The sequence below is a fragment of the Chaetodon trifascialis genome, chromosome 3 (genome assembly GCF_039877785.1).
Source record: "Chaetodon trifascialis isolate fChaTrf1 chromosome 3, fChaTrf1.hap1, whole genome shotgun sequence".
NCBI classification, from domain to species: Eukaryota; Metazoa; Chordata; class Actinopteri; order Chaetodontiformes; family Chaetodontidae; genus Chaetodon; species Chaetodon trifascialis.
The window spans coordinates 18,948,230-18,964,805 of record NC_092058.1 but is presented as its reverse complement, the minus strand read 5'-3'; the positions used below and the strand labels follow the sequence as shown (position 1 = coordinate 18,964,805).

Genomic DNA, 16,576 nt, shown 5'->3' with positions numbered 1-16,576 from the left:
AAAAGGGAAAGGTTTTCCCTGTCTTTGTGCAGTCTGTCCACCAGGGGCCAGTTTGACACCAGAGAATGTTTGACATCTCCTCTGAGGAAGATTCCTGCCGTCCAATGAGATCGCAGGTTATTCTGGTCCTGACCAATCTTCTGCCGCGGTGGATGAAGATGCATTTGATGATGAGGGGGGCATGTGGAGCCAAATGTTGGGACAGCAGAGTTGCTCGCCGAGTCCAAACTTGGGCAGTCTGATCGTGAACATGAGCCCCGTTTCTTGCATTTTGGCGCTCGGCTTGTTTTCTTCTGCGCTGGCCGGAGATTTCCACGAGGGAGAGAAGTTGTCTGATATGAGGAGGCTGCAGAAGGAGCTCGGCAGTGATGAGGAGCGACAAAGTTCAGAGAAGTCGGAGCTGTCGAGACGCAGCGCAGGACTGAATGAACAGGCATGCACAGCTCTGCATGGAGTGGAGGCAACCCTGCAGAACAACACCCACTCTGTGAGTGACTGATTTCACTTTGAACCCGCCATTAAAACATGAAACTCTCCGCAGAAGTGGAGCAGTCTTTGTTTTCCTGGGTGTCTGTTAATTCAGTCTGTGTGTGTGTGTGTGTGTGTGTGTGTGTGTGTGTGTGTGTGTGTGTGTGTGTGTGTGTGTGGTCACTGCACATGAAGTCCAGACTGGAAGCAGCTCGGACTCAGACACATCAGCCTCTCACAACTTTCAGTGCTTCAGTAGTTCTGAAGAATCCTGCAGAGAAACATCTGTGTGTGTAAGAGGCGAGACGACCAGTCGATTAATCGATCAAACACAACATTTTCTGCAACTGTTTTGATAATCGATGCTGAGTAAAAGTCAGTTTTCAAGCAATTTTTTTTTTTTTTTACAGTCAGAATAATTGACAGTGAACAATAATAATTAGTTGCAGCCCTAATAAAATTCTCTTGATTTACACTCGTGAGCTTTGTTATGAGGGTTTAACAGAATAAATCACTGTCGACTATTGAGATGATTTTTTTTTTCCTTCTCAGTCATTTCGCCTTTAAAATGTAGGAAAATAATGTCCTGGAGCACATAATGTCCAACTGACTCTTCAAAACTAAAAGACATACAATTCGGGGCTGCAACTATGGATTATTTCCATTATCAATTAATCTTGTAGTAATTATCTCATGTAATCGATTGATTGTTTAGTCTATAATATGTAAATGAGAAATGCCATTTGCAGCCTCTCAAAGCCTGTGGCGGAGAATATTTGATATTTTTAGGTGAAAATAACTGAAACAATGAATCGATTGTCAAAAGAATCAGGGATTAATTTAGCTTTGACCAGACTAGACTCATTGGCTAATCGGGGCACTAAACTAATTTACAATGATACAAAACAGAGAAAATTTGTAAATATTGGAGAAGATGGAATGGACCAATATTTGGCCTGAAGAACAGTGTCAATAATCTCTTGTCATAACAGATGCTGATTTATTTCCTGATGATCCGCGTATTCCTTCCAGTCTGTTACACTCGTTTTTCATTGATCCGCATTGATGCAGCTTGTCAGTCCGGGTCAAACACATCAGGCCTGCTGAATCTGAGATGTCACACTGGGTGAATGGCGATGTGACAAGAGAGACTCATAAATATTTAGTTGTGTTCTTCCAGTCCGGTACCAGATGGAAGAGTCAGGTGATCATTCAGGATGAAAGAGCTTTCACAGAGGAGCAGCTCATGGTGTTTCTCCTGCGTGTTTTGTACCTGTGAGATTAAATGAAATCTTTCTCATCTTAACCGTGATCCTACCTTAGAATAGACCAAACAACACCTTGTGTTATTTCAGTGCTGAACATGTTGTAATAGGAAGCACAACAAGAATAACCCAGATGTCCAGAGGAATGTTCAAGAATAACAACCCTGGTCCAAAGCTACAGAGCTCCACAGGACAGTCTAGTGAGTGAGTGAGTGAGTGAGTGATGGAAGAAGTGGATGTTACATCATTTCTGTGGCTCAGACACCTGGACTAGCTTTTGAGCATGAAAACGATTCGGCGTGCTCACGGTGAGCAGACTCCTCCCGTCTCTTTGGGCTTCTCTCCTTCACAAACATTCCCCATGTTTTTTTTTTGCTGGACTTGATCTGAGCGCCAGTGTGGACTTAAATCTGAGTGTCCTGTTATCAGAGCCGCAGGGCAGATCAGACAAGGTCGCAAGTATTTAGATCAGTAGTACACACTCTAAATGAGCACATCAGATAAGTCTAAGCCTCTACTACGCTTCTTTTTATGCTATTTTGGGCCTGATAGTGTACACAGGATGTGTTTTGTCAGCCAGCCCAAGTTTCGCCTCATTTTCTCTTTTTTTTATGTTTGTGTAGCCTAAGGTTCATTTAGCTGACTCTGTCTGGTTTACAAACTAGCTTGCTGTGTCTTTTTTTCCCCCCTTCTCCTCTCTCCATCCCGTCCTCCATCCCCTCTGGCCAAAAAAACGTAGAGAAAAACATGCTCTGTTTTCAGGGTGAAGCATAACTGGGTCGCAGCCAGCTGTTGGAGCACCAAGAAAAGCGGCAGAGTTGATGTTCCACATGGTGAGAGAGAGAGAGAGTTATGGAAAGTATGGGTTTGTTGATGTACAGGGAGAGACATCCATTGGGATCAACAAACTAGAGAAAATAAAGAGGCATTTGTGGGCTTGAACTTGAAGTTCTCATCTTTGGTGTTAGAAGGTGGAGAAATGCTAGCAGGTATAATGATTAGCATGTTCACCATCTTAGTTTAGCATGTTAGCCTGTTAACATTTGCTAATTTGCACCAAACACACAGAACAGATGAGGCTGACGGGAATATTATCATTTCTGCAGGTATTTGACCGAAAAGTACGAGCATTGCAATAATTAATCGATTAGTTGTCAATCATTGGATTAATTCCAAACTGTTTTGATAAGCGATTAATCAGTTTGAATGTTTGTTTGTTTTTGTTTTTTTAATAATAAAAAGTCAAATTTCTAGCTTGTTAAATGTTGACATTTTCTGGTGACTTTGCTCTTGTATGACACTGAACTGAATATGTTTGGGTTGTGGACAAAACAAGACAGCTGAGGACGTCATCTTGGGCTTTGGGAAGCATTAAGCAATGTTTTTCACTGTTTTCTGACATTTCATAGACCAAAGAATACAATCAACAGATTGATTGACAATGAAAATAATCTTAAATTACAGCCCTAAATCGGACTGTTACAGTTTTGACATGATGAAGAACTGGGGAAAGATAGTTGATGTTGCCATCTGACAATAAGATTACACATTATCACGTCAGATTTACCGTCCCTCCCGCTCCCCCCATGAACGCCACCTGTTGCTGATTGGCTGGAATAGTGTCTTGTGCCTTGGTTTGAGCTGCTTTGTTTGTTTCCCATTTACAGAGCCAGGCCTGTGTACAAAAAACAGATTTTTCTTCAGACACGCACAGAACCGGCAGCTAGCAGACCATGGGGAGACACTGGCTGAATTTCAAATTCAGTGACTATCGACAGTGTCTCTCCAGAATGACTCACCCCGGCTTTAAGGAATCACCTACTTTATTACAATTTGATCCTGACGGGAATATGAACATGTGTGCCAAATTTAACAGCAATCTATCCAATAGTGGTCAAGACATTTCATTAAAACTACAACTAACTACAGGAAAAGTGAAGGGGTCACCAAAAGTGAGTAAGATTCATCCTCTGGGCACCATGAACATCTTTGCAAAATGTAATAACATCTAATAGTTTGTTATATTTCAGTCTGGAGATAAGTGGTGGACCAACAGCATGGTTAAAAACTATAAATAATCAACATGATTAGTTGCAGTCTTGAACTTCTGTTGTGGTTTTCTTGAACAATAGTACTCGAGTAATACAACCCAGCTCACGTCTCTGCCCGCATAACTGAGCCCAGCATCAGAGGATCGGTCCCCACAGCCTCGTGTGTTAGATCAGAGCCAAGAGTGTTTGACCTCCTCCTCTGAAGTTTTATGTGTGCAAACAGAGCTGCAGCAGAAAGGTTAAAACCCAGAGCAGAGGGAAGAAGGAGCTCATTGTGTTGGGGTGTGACCTCTGAGAGAGGACTTCACTGTGCTCCCACCCACTGTGTCCTACTGAGTCTGCGTGTGTGTCTGTTCATGTACAGCAGTGTGTGTGCAGCATTGTTGTTCGTTTTTGAACATTCAGTGTGCTCACACACCTTGAAGTCTGAATGTTTTGCGGTGTAAATGGATCTAAGAGCAGAAGTCGACCCTTGCCTTCATCACGTGATAGAGGATGAGGTCATGTCTGGTTTGTGAGGCCACGTCCAGCTGGGTCAGACAGTTATCTCTTGATCTCTTTCTTTTTTGCTGACTAATAAGTATCTCTTCTTCCCTTCACCGTCTCCTTCTGCCCTTCTGTTTTCTCCATCACAGAACAGCACAGAATCATCTTTAGCTTTACGTTGCCTCCCTTTTCCTTTCCCAGCCACACGATCTGGCTCGACCCTCCTCCAGTTGGATAAAACAGCACTTTTCACTCAGACACAGCTTTCTCAGCCTTTGCTTCAGCTGATCCGCTTGTTTTCTAATGCTGTTGCTGATTGTTTGGGTTCCAGGCTGGGTGAACTGTAGCCGGTCAGGTCAGCGTCTGTCCAGTCAGGAACAGATGTTGAAAACAACCCGCTGGTTATATTTAACACAGGTGTACACGCAGCTGACAGAAACATTTGCAAAGGTCTGATCATAAGACAATACACAACATGAAACCTGCTGACCTGCAGTGACCTGCTGTCACTGGGACCAGAGTATCAAAAGGGTTTTCTAAATTGGATTTCAGGGGCCCATGTTTCTGTAAGCCCTTGCATGCCCTGAAAGTGGCTGCTGTGGTTGAAGGTATAATGCTCACCATGCTCACCATTGTAGTTTAGCATGTTAGCATGCTAACATTTGCACCAAATGTAGAACAGCTGAGTCTTATGGGGATAACATTCGTCTTGCAGGCATTTGGTCATAACCTAGAGACTTGATAACTTTTTTTCCTGCTGTTCACACTGTCTCTTGGCATTGTTTGCGTTCTGATTAGGTTCAGATTAAATGCATTAAATGCATCCCAACTGATGTTTACAATGTTTGACTTTCGCAACTCTAATTAAAATATATTAATCAGTCATCATTTTTAAACAGAGGTACATTTCCATCAGCTGCTTGTGTTTGTAAGTAGCAAGTGTTAGCCTGCTAACACACAAAACTGCAATGGTGAACATGGTAAACAGTGTGCCTGCTAAAAATGAAGCACGTTGACATTGCGAGCATGTTAGCATGCTAACATTAGCATTTAGCACAAAGTGCTGCTTTGCTCAAGTCCTTCCAGAGCTACTAGCCTGACTGTAGACTCTTGGTCATATTAAGTATTTTACATGTCTTAATTCACATAGTACTTCAATTGAATGTTAAAAGGCACTTTTTCTGAAAGGCATGTCTTCTAGTGAGAGCTGAGAGCTGTCTGTATGTTAATAATTTAAATTATTTGGCAAAACAGCAACATCAGTCACCAACGTAATAAGCACACTCTAACAAGCCAGTTAAACCTTAACGATATTAATCATGAGAAACGCTCAGATAAGCAGGCTAAAACCAGGAAAAGGCTTTGTTTAGAGATATAACATGAATATTGATGGTTTACCTGCTGCCACCAGATCACAACGACTGTGACCACTAACAGTTCTGCATCATGAGTAAAACTGGATTCTTACATCAAGTGCTGCTAGAACCTCAAATGTGACCATGGCACTGACATTTAACACTATCCATAAGCTATAATAATGCCTTACCACAAGATTTTTTTATTTGCCAATTATGCCGACAATTAAATCAATGAAAAGGGAGAAGAGCTGGAAAGCTGGGGAGAGAGAGAAGTGATGTGTAACAATGCTCCAAGGACAGATTTGAAGCCAAAACGTTGTGGTTTAAAGGTCTGAGACTGTTGGAAACATCATGCTTTCCGTTTGTAACCGATCAACAGTAGACTGTAAAGGAAGGGTGGAGAAATTTGTCAAACAAATTTGTCAAGTGATCAAGAGCTGAAAGAAAAGATGGATGCGGCGAGGGTGTGATGAAATGATTAATGTAGAGGAAAGATGGAAAGTTGTGTTCACACACTTGGACGGCCGGGCCGGGCCAGTTTCCACTGGACCTATTTACAAGGAGTTTCCAGCAGGCAGACCTGGCCCTCTCCTGTGGCTTTATGGAGCTGTATGCAGACTCTCCAGGGCAGGGCTCACCTTGTAAACATCTCTGCCCTGCCAGTAACAGAGAGGAGGAGAGAAACCTTCCTCAGACTCCAGACAGAGTGAGCTGTGGCGAAATACGTTGCTGAAATGACCAAACACTTGAACGTCACTCCGAATAAATAGACTGGAATGTTGTTTGCAGTCAGTGCGGTTGTGAAACAGAAGTTCAGGTCTGAACTCTTTCTGCCCACTACCTCTCATGTTATGTAGCACAGAGTTATTGATTTATTTGAGATTTTATCTTGAACTTTAGCCTGTAGAGCTTATTAATTAATGTGTGAAGAGTAAGAACATTTTTGCGTTTTGTTTATTGTCCCAGTAGAATACTTCTAATCTACATTTAGTGTGTGAGCGTGTGCGTGTGTGTTTTTGCTGTGCTCGGGGCATCAGTAATTGTCTTGTTCTCCGGCCTCAGCTTTGTCATTTAGGCAGGAATGTAGGTCACACACACAGAGTGCATCCAAATGGCCGAGTTACTTTGGACAGTAAGGACAATTCATTCTGTGCTCTCGGCTGCTGTGTCTACTGTTCAGTGAGTGACGGAAACGCACACAAACACCGTTTTGTGTTTTTATAACTCTGGAATCTCGTGGGTGTTCTTCAGTTGATGTCCTGGCACAATATTAAGCAACATCACATCAAACACATTTCAAATAATCCTATGTGATGGTGGCCTGGAAACATTTTGCTATAAAGACTCATGTATTGATTTCTAAAAAGCACTTTTGCTTTTTTCTGCTTTTTTTATTCAGTTTACCTTCAAAGTGAGGACCATGGGTTCACTGTCGCTGGCCTGGGTGGGCGATGGATCAGGGGTGAGTGAAAATACACGACTGTAAATGAAAAAAAAAAAGACCCAGAGAGAGAGTCCATGCTTTTGTACAGATGTTGTGTCCTCCCTGCTCTCGTCTCCCAGGTGCTGCTGGTCTTGACGACCTTCCAGGTGCCGTTGTTCATGATGCGCTTCGGCCAGTCTAACCTCTACAGGAGGTGAGGAATGACTGCTGGTTGATGGCACAATAAATAGACATGAAGCAGTAAGTGACTGTCACAGCTGTGGTCTGAGGGTCTAATTGCACCTTTATCCCTGTGTCAGTGAAGACTATGGGAAGACGTTCAGCGACGTGACTCACCTGATCAACCACACCTTCATCCAGACTGAGTTCGGCATCGCCATCAGTCCTGACCACTCTGGCAAGGTGAAGAAGCAGAAGATGGAGACCTTCACATACAGACCCTGTTTACACCTTACATGGGGTTCTGTGTTTTGTGGTTGGTCTCTATAAAAGTATGTACATGTGATCTGCCCTGACGACTCCTCTCTGTGTTCTAGGTGATGCTCACTGGTGACGTGTCAGAAATCGGGGGGTTTAGACTGTTTCGTTCGCAGGACTTTGGCATGACCTTTGTTCCAACTGACCTGCCGTTTGAGCCGCTCATTCAGATGCTGTACAACCCCGGAGACTGCAACACGCTTGTGACACTCAGTATCACGGTAACAGCATTCATCCTTTAGACCAAACCACTCTTCAAATGTCAAATTTGTGTCACTGGACTTCTGCTTCAAGCTGCTACATTTTTGATGAGGCATAACTGCATGCTCAAAAGTCATTGAACACTTTTTTACTGACTAAGCCTTTTCCCTCCAGTTGGACCTGTGGCTGTCTGAGGACTTTGGCGCCACCTGGAGGAAGATCCACGACAGTGTTTGTTTGGTCAGATGGTGAGAATCATCCCCCACATCATCTGTCAGTTTTGCAATAAATTAGAAATACCCACAAGGCATGTGGGATGTTGTTGGAACTGAACTCGTAATAGATGGCACAATGAAGAACCAAGACAAACATTAGGGACTGCAAGAAAATGATTGAGGTGGGGAGGGGGCTTGAACCTTACATAGACAAAGTCACACAAGTGGAATTAACAATTGGTGTGTCTCATTTACCCTGCTCTTAATTTTTTAACCACAGTCTACTAATTAAGCAGCTATTTAACACGTATAACATTATACAATGGGGTTACACGTTGGGACAGGAGCAGCTACAGACTAGGAAAGTTGTGGGATGCTCCAAAAACACCTGTTTGGAACATTCCACAGGTAAACAGGCTCATTGGTAACAGGTGACAGATCATGATTGGGTATGAAAGGGGCATCCTGGAAAGGCTGTTGCTCACAAGCAAGGATGGAGAGAGGTTCACCACTTTGTGATCCTTCTGTATGAAGGATATTAGTACATGGGCTCAGGACTTGTAAAACTGAATGCATTCTTTTTTTATTTATGTTTTACACAATGTCCCGACTTCTCTGGAATCAGGGTCGTAGGTTAACTCTTTTTTTAAACTTTACTGTAGTTCTGTTATAGAATAAAGCAAAGGTGACTTTTGGCTAATGTAATGACGCACTCTGTAGTTAGACGATCGCTAACTATAACGTTCTGCTGTGTCTCAAACACCAGTAGTTTGGTCCTATGAGCGACTAGAAAATAAAGCCATGATTGTTGAACTCTGCATAAGGATCTGCAAAATGCATCTTTATTATCGATGGCACACACAGTAGTAAATCAGTAAACAGTAAGTCTAGAGAAAAAAGGATGAAATGAAATATGTATCTGAGGTATGGAAAAATTAAAAACCCATCCTGTTCAAACAGCCCTCCCCTCAACAAAAGAAAACACACATAACCCTCCCCTACTCTAACCCCATCTTCCTATCTTATAATTTTCATACAGTCCCTTAATAAATGTTTTTCTACCTTTCATACACATGAAGTCGTAGTCTAGCAGAGTGTGAACCCTTAGTTTCCTTTCATGTGTCAGTGAACTGTGTGTGATTGGTTTCGAGTGCAAACATAAAACACTGTCCATCACTGACAGGGTGTGTGTGTGTCTGTGTGTTTGTTTGTGTGTGTGTGAGTGAGAGAGTGAGTGAGTGAGTGAGTGAGTGAGTGTTCTTTGTCCATTGTTGTTATTCCAGCTGTCTTTCTCACCACACTTCGGATCACTCTCCTGACTCTGGTTTCCTTTGGGCACCAGAGTTCACATGAGGTTGTGGTGTCAGCCTGCGGTTGTTAGCACTGCATTGTGGGAACGCTGTGATAGCTCTGCGTGACCACAGCTGTCATTTAGGCCCCAACCTAAATTGACTGCAGAGCCAGGGAGCTGAGGCTGCTGTCAGAGTGAATCATGAGTCAGCAACGGCATTCTTATTCAGCCCACAGTCCTTGAACCAGCAGAATCTTTGCAGTGTGAAAACCTTCGTCCCGTTTGGCAGCGAACAAAACCAGAGAGGGCTTGGAGTGTGGCCCGGGGGGGTCGATGTGCTCCTCGCTCGCACAGCACTTAGAAGGAACCACAACCATAATCTGTGATCTGTCTATAAATTCCAGAAGTGGATTTACATTTGAACTCAGACGACTTTCAGATGTTAAAAAATGGGAGCACAATTAGATCTTTCCTTTCCTCAGATTCCTGCTTTCAGGGTTTCTTTTTCTCACGTACAGGGGTCCAAAAAACAGCATCTACTTCACAACAAACTACAATGGATCATGCAGTAAGTGAAGACAGTGTGGTCACCCGTATATATACAGTACATGTATCAAAGTCAGCAGTACGTCTAATAACTCCACTTTGTCTCTGTTAGATGACAGAGGAATGTTGGAGTTGAGGAAGACGGCAGACTATGGTCGAAGTTTCCAGACCATCGCAACAAGAGTTTACTCCTTTGTACTGGGAGGCCGCTTTGTTTTTGCTTCCATCATGACTGGCACGGTATGTGTGTGTGTCTGTGTGTGTGTGCCTGCATCTGTTTGCTTCTTTGTCTTTATTGTTTCAAAGATTTTTGTGAATTTGGTTTTCTGGTGCACATAGTATCTTTTTCTTCCCTGTCTGTGTATGTTTGTATGCTTTGTGATTGCAATGTGATCTGATCAGTCAGACCACATGTGGGGGTGGTCTGGCTCATTGTGATCAGATCTCAGCCAGGTATGAAAGCAATCCGTGCAGCGTGACCAGTTTCTGTGAAGGCTGCTGGCTTAAGAGGTGAGGCTTAAGCTCCACCTAGTAGCTGTAGCTGGCAAGTGTTCCCTCGCAGACGCCAATTTTAGAAATGAACAAGCTTGTCATGGCAGTGCTTTTGTCGACCTGGGACGAGCCGTGTTTGTTGAGTTCACCAGACCCACTTAACTAATTTGCATATTGAGACGTGATCACAGTGCAATCCTGTGTAAATGCCAGTGAATCAGATGTCATTGTCTAGACATTTTTCATCCAGATACATTTGGCATGTTAATAGCAGGTGTGAATTTTTACATGCTTTTATGATTTGTGCATATTAAACTCCTGCAACCACCCCATTATGAGGTAGGGGGAAGGAGTTTTCTTTGTCCTTTTGTGATTTAGCTGCACTGATCCTTTAACATGCACCTCTGGATATGTTATCAAAGTTAATGAGCTGCATCTGTGACATTTTTGTGTGTTCTTCAGTCTTTACCTTATTTATTCTGCGCTGGAGTAATAAATGTATAGCAGAGCCATGCTTTTCAATTAACACTTCTTTTTTTCCTCAAACTATTATGTTTGTGTGTGTTAGGGTACTGAGCGTATGATCCACGTGTCAGTGGACGGCGGTGAGGTGTGGAACATGGCCCAGCTTCCTACGGTCAACCATGAGCAGTTCTACTCCATCCTGACAGCCAATCAGGACATGATATTCATGCACGTGGACGACCCTGGAGGTCAGAACCACTGACAGTGCTGATAGTGATGATTGATGTTGATGATGATGATGATGCTGACAATGTTGGTAATTACTCATGATGCTAATGATTAAAAATAACGTTGGTAATACAGACTAACCCTCACGCACACCGCCGGCTAGGCGTCCTTGACAAAGATCCTGAAGCTGCAGAAAGTTGCTCTATGTTTTTTGTGTATGGGGTGTGTGTGTATGTGTGTGGGTGGGTGTGCGTTTGTGTGCACACTGTTGGGCAGACTCCGGCGTTGGAACCATCTATGTGTCAGACGACAGAGGAGCTGTGTTCTCCAAGTCTCTGGAGCGCCATCTTTACACAACCACAGGAAGTGACACTGACTTCACCGCCATTACTTCACTCAGGGGCGTCTACATGACCAGCGTACTCACAGAGGGTGCGTCAGCACACTGCGTAATGTGCTCTTACACATTTAAGAGGAATCTTCTGGCTAATTTTTGTCAACATCTTTCAATATTATTTTATTATCTTTGCATTTGATTGAAAAAACATTGTAAAAACTGCATTTCGCACTACCTTTACACACATTAATTGGCTGATTTCTGATGCCATTGCAAGGAGGGAGTTTCCTGTCTCTGTGCATTAATGCACAGTTCATGTAGGAAACTCCAGCATCCAAGCATGAGTCAGCTGCTGCTGTCTGCAGACATTTCCATTCAGCAAACCACTACATTTAGGTTGTATTTTACATCACATGGCTGTCTTTGATTTTCTGACTGTGGAGCTTGTCAGTGCAGTGTGTTGATGGTCTTCATTCAGAAAACCTTTGAATGCATAAGTGATTGATAATCTCTCTCTTACCATAGTGACATGAACAAGAATCAGTCGAGAAACTTTGTGGGAAATATTTTGGAAAATTGTGAAGTGAACGTTAGTATGTGATTGCGTTCTTTTGCAGATGGTGCCGTGGAGACAGTGATCACCTTTGACCAAGGAGCAAAATGGCAGACATTACACAGACCACAGAACAGCCACTGTGACACTGAGACCTCCACCAACAGGCCTAACAGAGTGAGACACACATACACACAGATTTCTGTACAGTACATATAAATATATACTTTTTTTTAATTGCATGTGTGTATATTTTGAGTGTTTTATGTCTAACTCTGATTCCATTCTGTTTTTATGTTTTACCCAGCGTCCAACCTTTTTGCCATCTGAGTTGCATGTTTAATCTGTTTTGTTTTTTTATCTGATGTGAGATGGTGTGAGAGTCTGCAGTGAGCTAACGATTGTGTCTTTACAGTGCAGACTTCACATCCATGCCTCCTACAGCACCACCATGAAGATGAACGTCCCCATGCTGCCTCTCTCACAGCCAAACGCTGTGGGCCTCATTCTGGCGCATGGTAAAAGAAAAAAAAAAAAAAAGAAAGAAAGACAGAAAGAAAAACATAAAGATGTCCTTACCCAGAAATGATTTCACTGCATGGTTAAACATCTCATCAATGCCATTGCCCTGTATGTTTCCAGGCAGCGTCGGGGACGCAGAGTCCGCCCTCTCCCCTGACGTCTATGTGTCCGATGACGGTGGCTACTCGTGGCTGTTGGCTCTCAGGGGCCCCCATCATTACGCTATACTGGACTCCGGAGGGCTACTGGTGGCTGTGGAGCACACCAACTCAGCTGTCAATCAAATCAAGTGAATATAACTGAGTGTACTAGACAATTTGTTTATTGCAGTATTGTTTTGTGTGTGTGTGTGTGTGTGTGTGTGTGTGTGTGTGTGTGTGTGTGTGTGTGTGTGTGTGTGTGTGTGTGTGTGTGTGTGTGTGTGTGTGTGTGTGTGTGTGTGTGTTTTTAGCATTTGTCAACAATAAAGCACTTTTTTTGCCTCCCGTCACCCTCAGGTTTTCAACAGATGAGGGGCAGTGCTGGCGTACGTATAACTTCACCAGTGACCCCCTTCACTTCAGCGGTATGGACAGTGAGCCCGGCTCCCGCTCTATGAACGTCAGCCTGTGGGGCTACAGGAACGACTTCAGTAAATGGGTGGTGATCACCATAGACTTCAGGAAGCTCCTCACCAGAGACTGTGAGTATGTGGGAGAACACGGGTGGTGACTGGTTGGTGTAACAGGAAGTACTGAGTGCACATGTGTGTGTGTGTTTATGTGCAGGTACTGAAGGGGACTATGTGCAGTGGCTGGCTCACTCTTGGGACCCCAATGGATCTACTGATGGCTGTGTGCTGGGATATAAAGAGACCTTCTTGCGCCTGAGGAAAGACTCTGTCTGCTGGAATGGGAGGGACTATGCTATCACTAAGAAGCTGTCCCCCTGTCTGTGCACAGTGGACGATTATCACTGGTATGTTTTTGTGAAATACCATAACAGATTGTTTGTAAATTTGTAAGAAAGCCATATGAACTTCTGCTTTGGCCCACAGTGACTTTGGATATTACCGTCCAGAGAACAGCTCAGAGTGCGTGGAGCAGGAGGAGATGAAGGGCCGTCCTCTGGAGTTCTGTTTAAACGGGACCACAGAGGAGCTGCAGACCAGTGGGTGAGGATGCCCGTTTTTATCTCGGATCTTCCCTCTCTCTCTTTCCCCGGCTGTACTGGATTATATGATCAGCAAACAAGCCAACAGTAATTCAGGTGCAAGCGCTGTAAGAAGCACCTTGATTAATTGTCAAATGTTATCTGGGACTCCTGCACGAAGCCATTGTGCTGTGAAGATGTAGTTCAAGAATAACAAAGGAAGTACACGGCACGTTACACAACATGGTAAAAAGCTTTCAGAGTTCAGTCAAAGGTCATGAAGCAGGTGAGTGTGTTTCCGTTTCTGCTGCTCTTGCGTCTCTGCATCTCCCTCAATTTTTGGTATGAATCTTATCTTGAGTTTACCAGCTGTCTTGTCCAGCCCTGTGTCCCTTGTTTGTGTCCTTTCATGTCTCTCTGCCTCTTCTTACATTTAAGCTACCGGAAAATTCCAGGCGACCGTTGTGAGGGAGGATTCCAGCCAGACAGGAAGGAGACAGACCTGAGGAGGATGTGCACCAGCAACGCCCTTTATCCAAATTCTCTGGTCAGTTCTGCTCATTCTGAGAAATGGGCTGCGTGGGCTGAATGTTACCTACCTGGTTACCGCAGATTGGGCCATCCTGGAAATCTATAGATGAGCCTGTGCCTGAAGGTGGTGTCAGCAGGTTATCTAGTAGCAGTGTGGCAAGCCAAGTTTACATCCTGTAACTGAACTGGAACCAGATCAAACTCAGATGACCTGAGCTTGAACAGTATTGTTGTTTTTTTTTTTTGTGTGTGTGAACAGTAGCACCCAGTTATTTATTCAACAACAGGGATGGTAAATGGCCAATGAAGCAGAATTTGCACTAGTGTGAGACAGAGTGAGTCAGCTGTCCTTCCAGTAGCACACATGGGACTGTGTGAAGGTCCTGTTGACAGTGACTCAGTGTGTCAGGGTTCAGCATCCAGTGAGTATAGCTGAGAGACTCCAGGTGACTCTTGTGTCATGTGGATGGTGTGTTTTCAAAGGTCATTTCTTCACATTTTCATCCCTTTCTTTTTCTGCAACTCTAACAGACTGAAAGCAGTACACACAACACTGCTGTCATAGTGATGGTTGTCATCGCGATCCTCCTGATGAGTGCTGTTGCAGGTGTCTGGCTGGTTAAGAAATACGTCTGCGGAGGACGGTCAGTTAACAGCGTCTCATCTCTCCACGCGCACAAATACACAGTGTACACACTGCACTTCATCTGTGTGTGATATGCACTTCTGTCCTCGCCAGGTTCCTCGTGCACCGATACTCTGTGATGAGGGAGCACGTTGAGGCTAATAAAATAGAGGGAGTGGATGATATTGACACACACTACATGGAGACAGGAAAAGCACAGTACAACGAAGACTCAGATCAGGTATGTAACACTTTGTAAAAAGCCATATTTTTAGTTAAACTTTGTGATTTGTTAACTCATAGGTGTTGTTGTGTCTCCCCACAGGACCTGTTAGAATAAGGTGGACGTTTCTCCCCACTCAAAGACTCATCAAGACTAAATTTAATGCAGTCTTTCATGATGCCAGGGCACTCCTGTTGCCCCCTCATGCTGATTAACATCTTCTTCTCACTTCCCTGTCCCCTGGTGGCTGGAGGACTCAGCAGCAACTCACATTGCTTCTTTGTGCCAGTTGAGTCTCCCATAAAAAGTTGCACTGGCGGTTTTGGGGAGGGGGACAAACCAAGCCCACAACAGAAGAAAGCCTTTGGGGTCCCCGGAGAGCTTTTGTTGTTTCTGTCACAAAGAGTTCTGCAAAGACCATCAAGTGTGAATATGTGCTCTGTTGTGCTCTCTGTGTTTCCTTCCATGCTGACCTGAGAAAAGATGGTCTTTCATATCGTGACGCACTGCAGAAGCACCACACAGAGGCTACGACTTTTGGAAAATGCTACAAAGAGTTAGGGAACAGCCAAGCACCAGAACACAGGAAGCAATAATCAGCATTTTAGTTTCGACATTACTGCTGTCAGTTAAGTAGTTTTTGTAAATTTTTGGTAAATTTGAAACTTGCGAGATCCAGTCCTGTTGTGCATGGTGGCCGTTTTAACATTCATTGTCAGTTTTACCAGTCACTAAAATTGGCCACATTTTTAATGACTACTCGCAATGAGTTACTTGTTAGGCACAATTTCCTCATTTCAATAGCAACTACTGAGAGCAGCACGCCCTCCTTTAATGTTTCTGCTTTTATCAAACAAGTAAAAAATGACCAGAATTTGAACAGAATCCTGTCAGGTGATGCACTTTAGGTTCCAACCCTTCAGTCAACTAATGGCTTTTGTTATATAACAGCAAAAACTGTTTAATATGACTGTTCTTAGCAAATGCATAATAATAAGAAATGTTTTAATACTCCAATATTATCAACATTTTTGTATCTTTTTGATTACTATTAAATTGTTTAAATTGCTTGACAAGTCAGATGAAAATGTAATAATTATCAGAATATAAAAGTAGGTACAAACACTTTTTAGACAGTTTCTATTCAAAACACAATAAAAGTAAATAGGAAAAGCCAAATAAGTGACCACTAGTGCTTATTTTAGACAAGTTTGTAATTATTATTAGCTAACAGATAAATGATTATGACTAACATGAAAAACAATGAAAGAAGTCACCAAGAAATAAATGTCTTTTTAGTTTTTAGTGCCTTGGGAAACTTTGGGAATAAATGTTTAAAGGGCCTGCCATTGTTGTGAAGATATAAAATGTATTTTTTTATTCAGTGCAGCTTCATACAACCAATCTCTTCTGCTCCCCTGTATGTGTGGTGAAAATGAAAGACTTGAATTATTGCCAAAGCACTTTTATTGTCTAGTTTTCTAATCTCAGAGGTGAGGTCGTAGAGGTGAAACCTAACTCTAGCCCAGCATTATATGAGTATGAAGGTAATGCTCACCCAAACCCTTTACTTGAACTTTCTGATATTTTTGCTTAACAGGATGCACCAGTATATTGCTGTTATTGTGTTTGTTTGTTTGTTTTTGATTTTTTTTTTGTCTGATATT

General features: G+C 43.1%; 1 protein-coding gene across 1 annotated transcript; it reads left to right on the top strand.

Annotated features, from left to right (window-relative positions):
- Window positions 1–197: 197 nt before the first annotated feature.
- LOC139350650 (sortilin-like) lies at window positions 198–15,765 on the top strand. Its single transcript, XM_070992157.1, has 20 exons — window positions 198–487; window positions 7,028–7,090; window positions 7,192–7,265; window positions 7,372–7,474; window positions 7,609–7,770; window positions 7,925–7,998; window positions 9,775–9,824; window positions 9,915–10,042; window positions 10,863–11,007; window positions 11,264–11,419; window positions 11,942–12,054; window positions 12,293–12,395; window positions 12,520–12,688; window positions 12,897–13,081; window positions 13,167–13,356; window positions 13,436–13,552; window positions 13,969–14,077; window positions 14,593–14,705; window positions 14,801–14,927; window positions 15,012–15,765. Exons 1-20 carry the CDS (start codon window positions 251–253, stop codon window positions 15,024–15,026), a joined length of 2,433 nt encoding a protein of 810 aa, XP_070848258.1. The 5' UTR covers window positions 198–250; the 3' UTR covers window positions 15,027–15,765.
- Window positions 15,766–16,576: the final 811 nt, after the last annotated feature.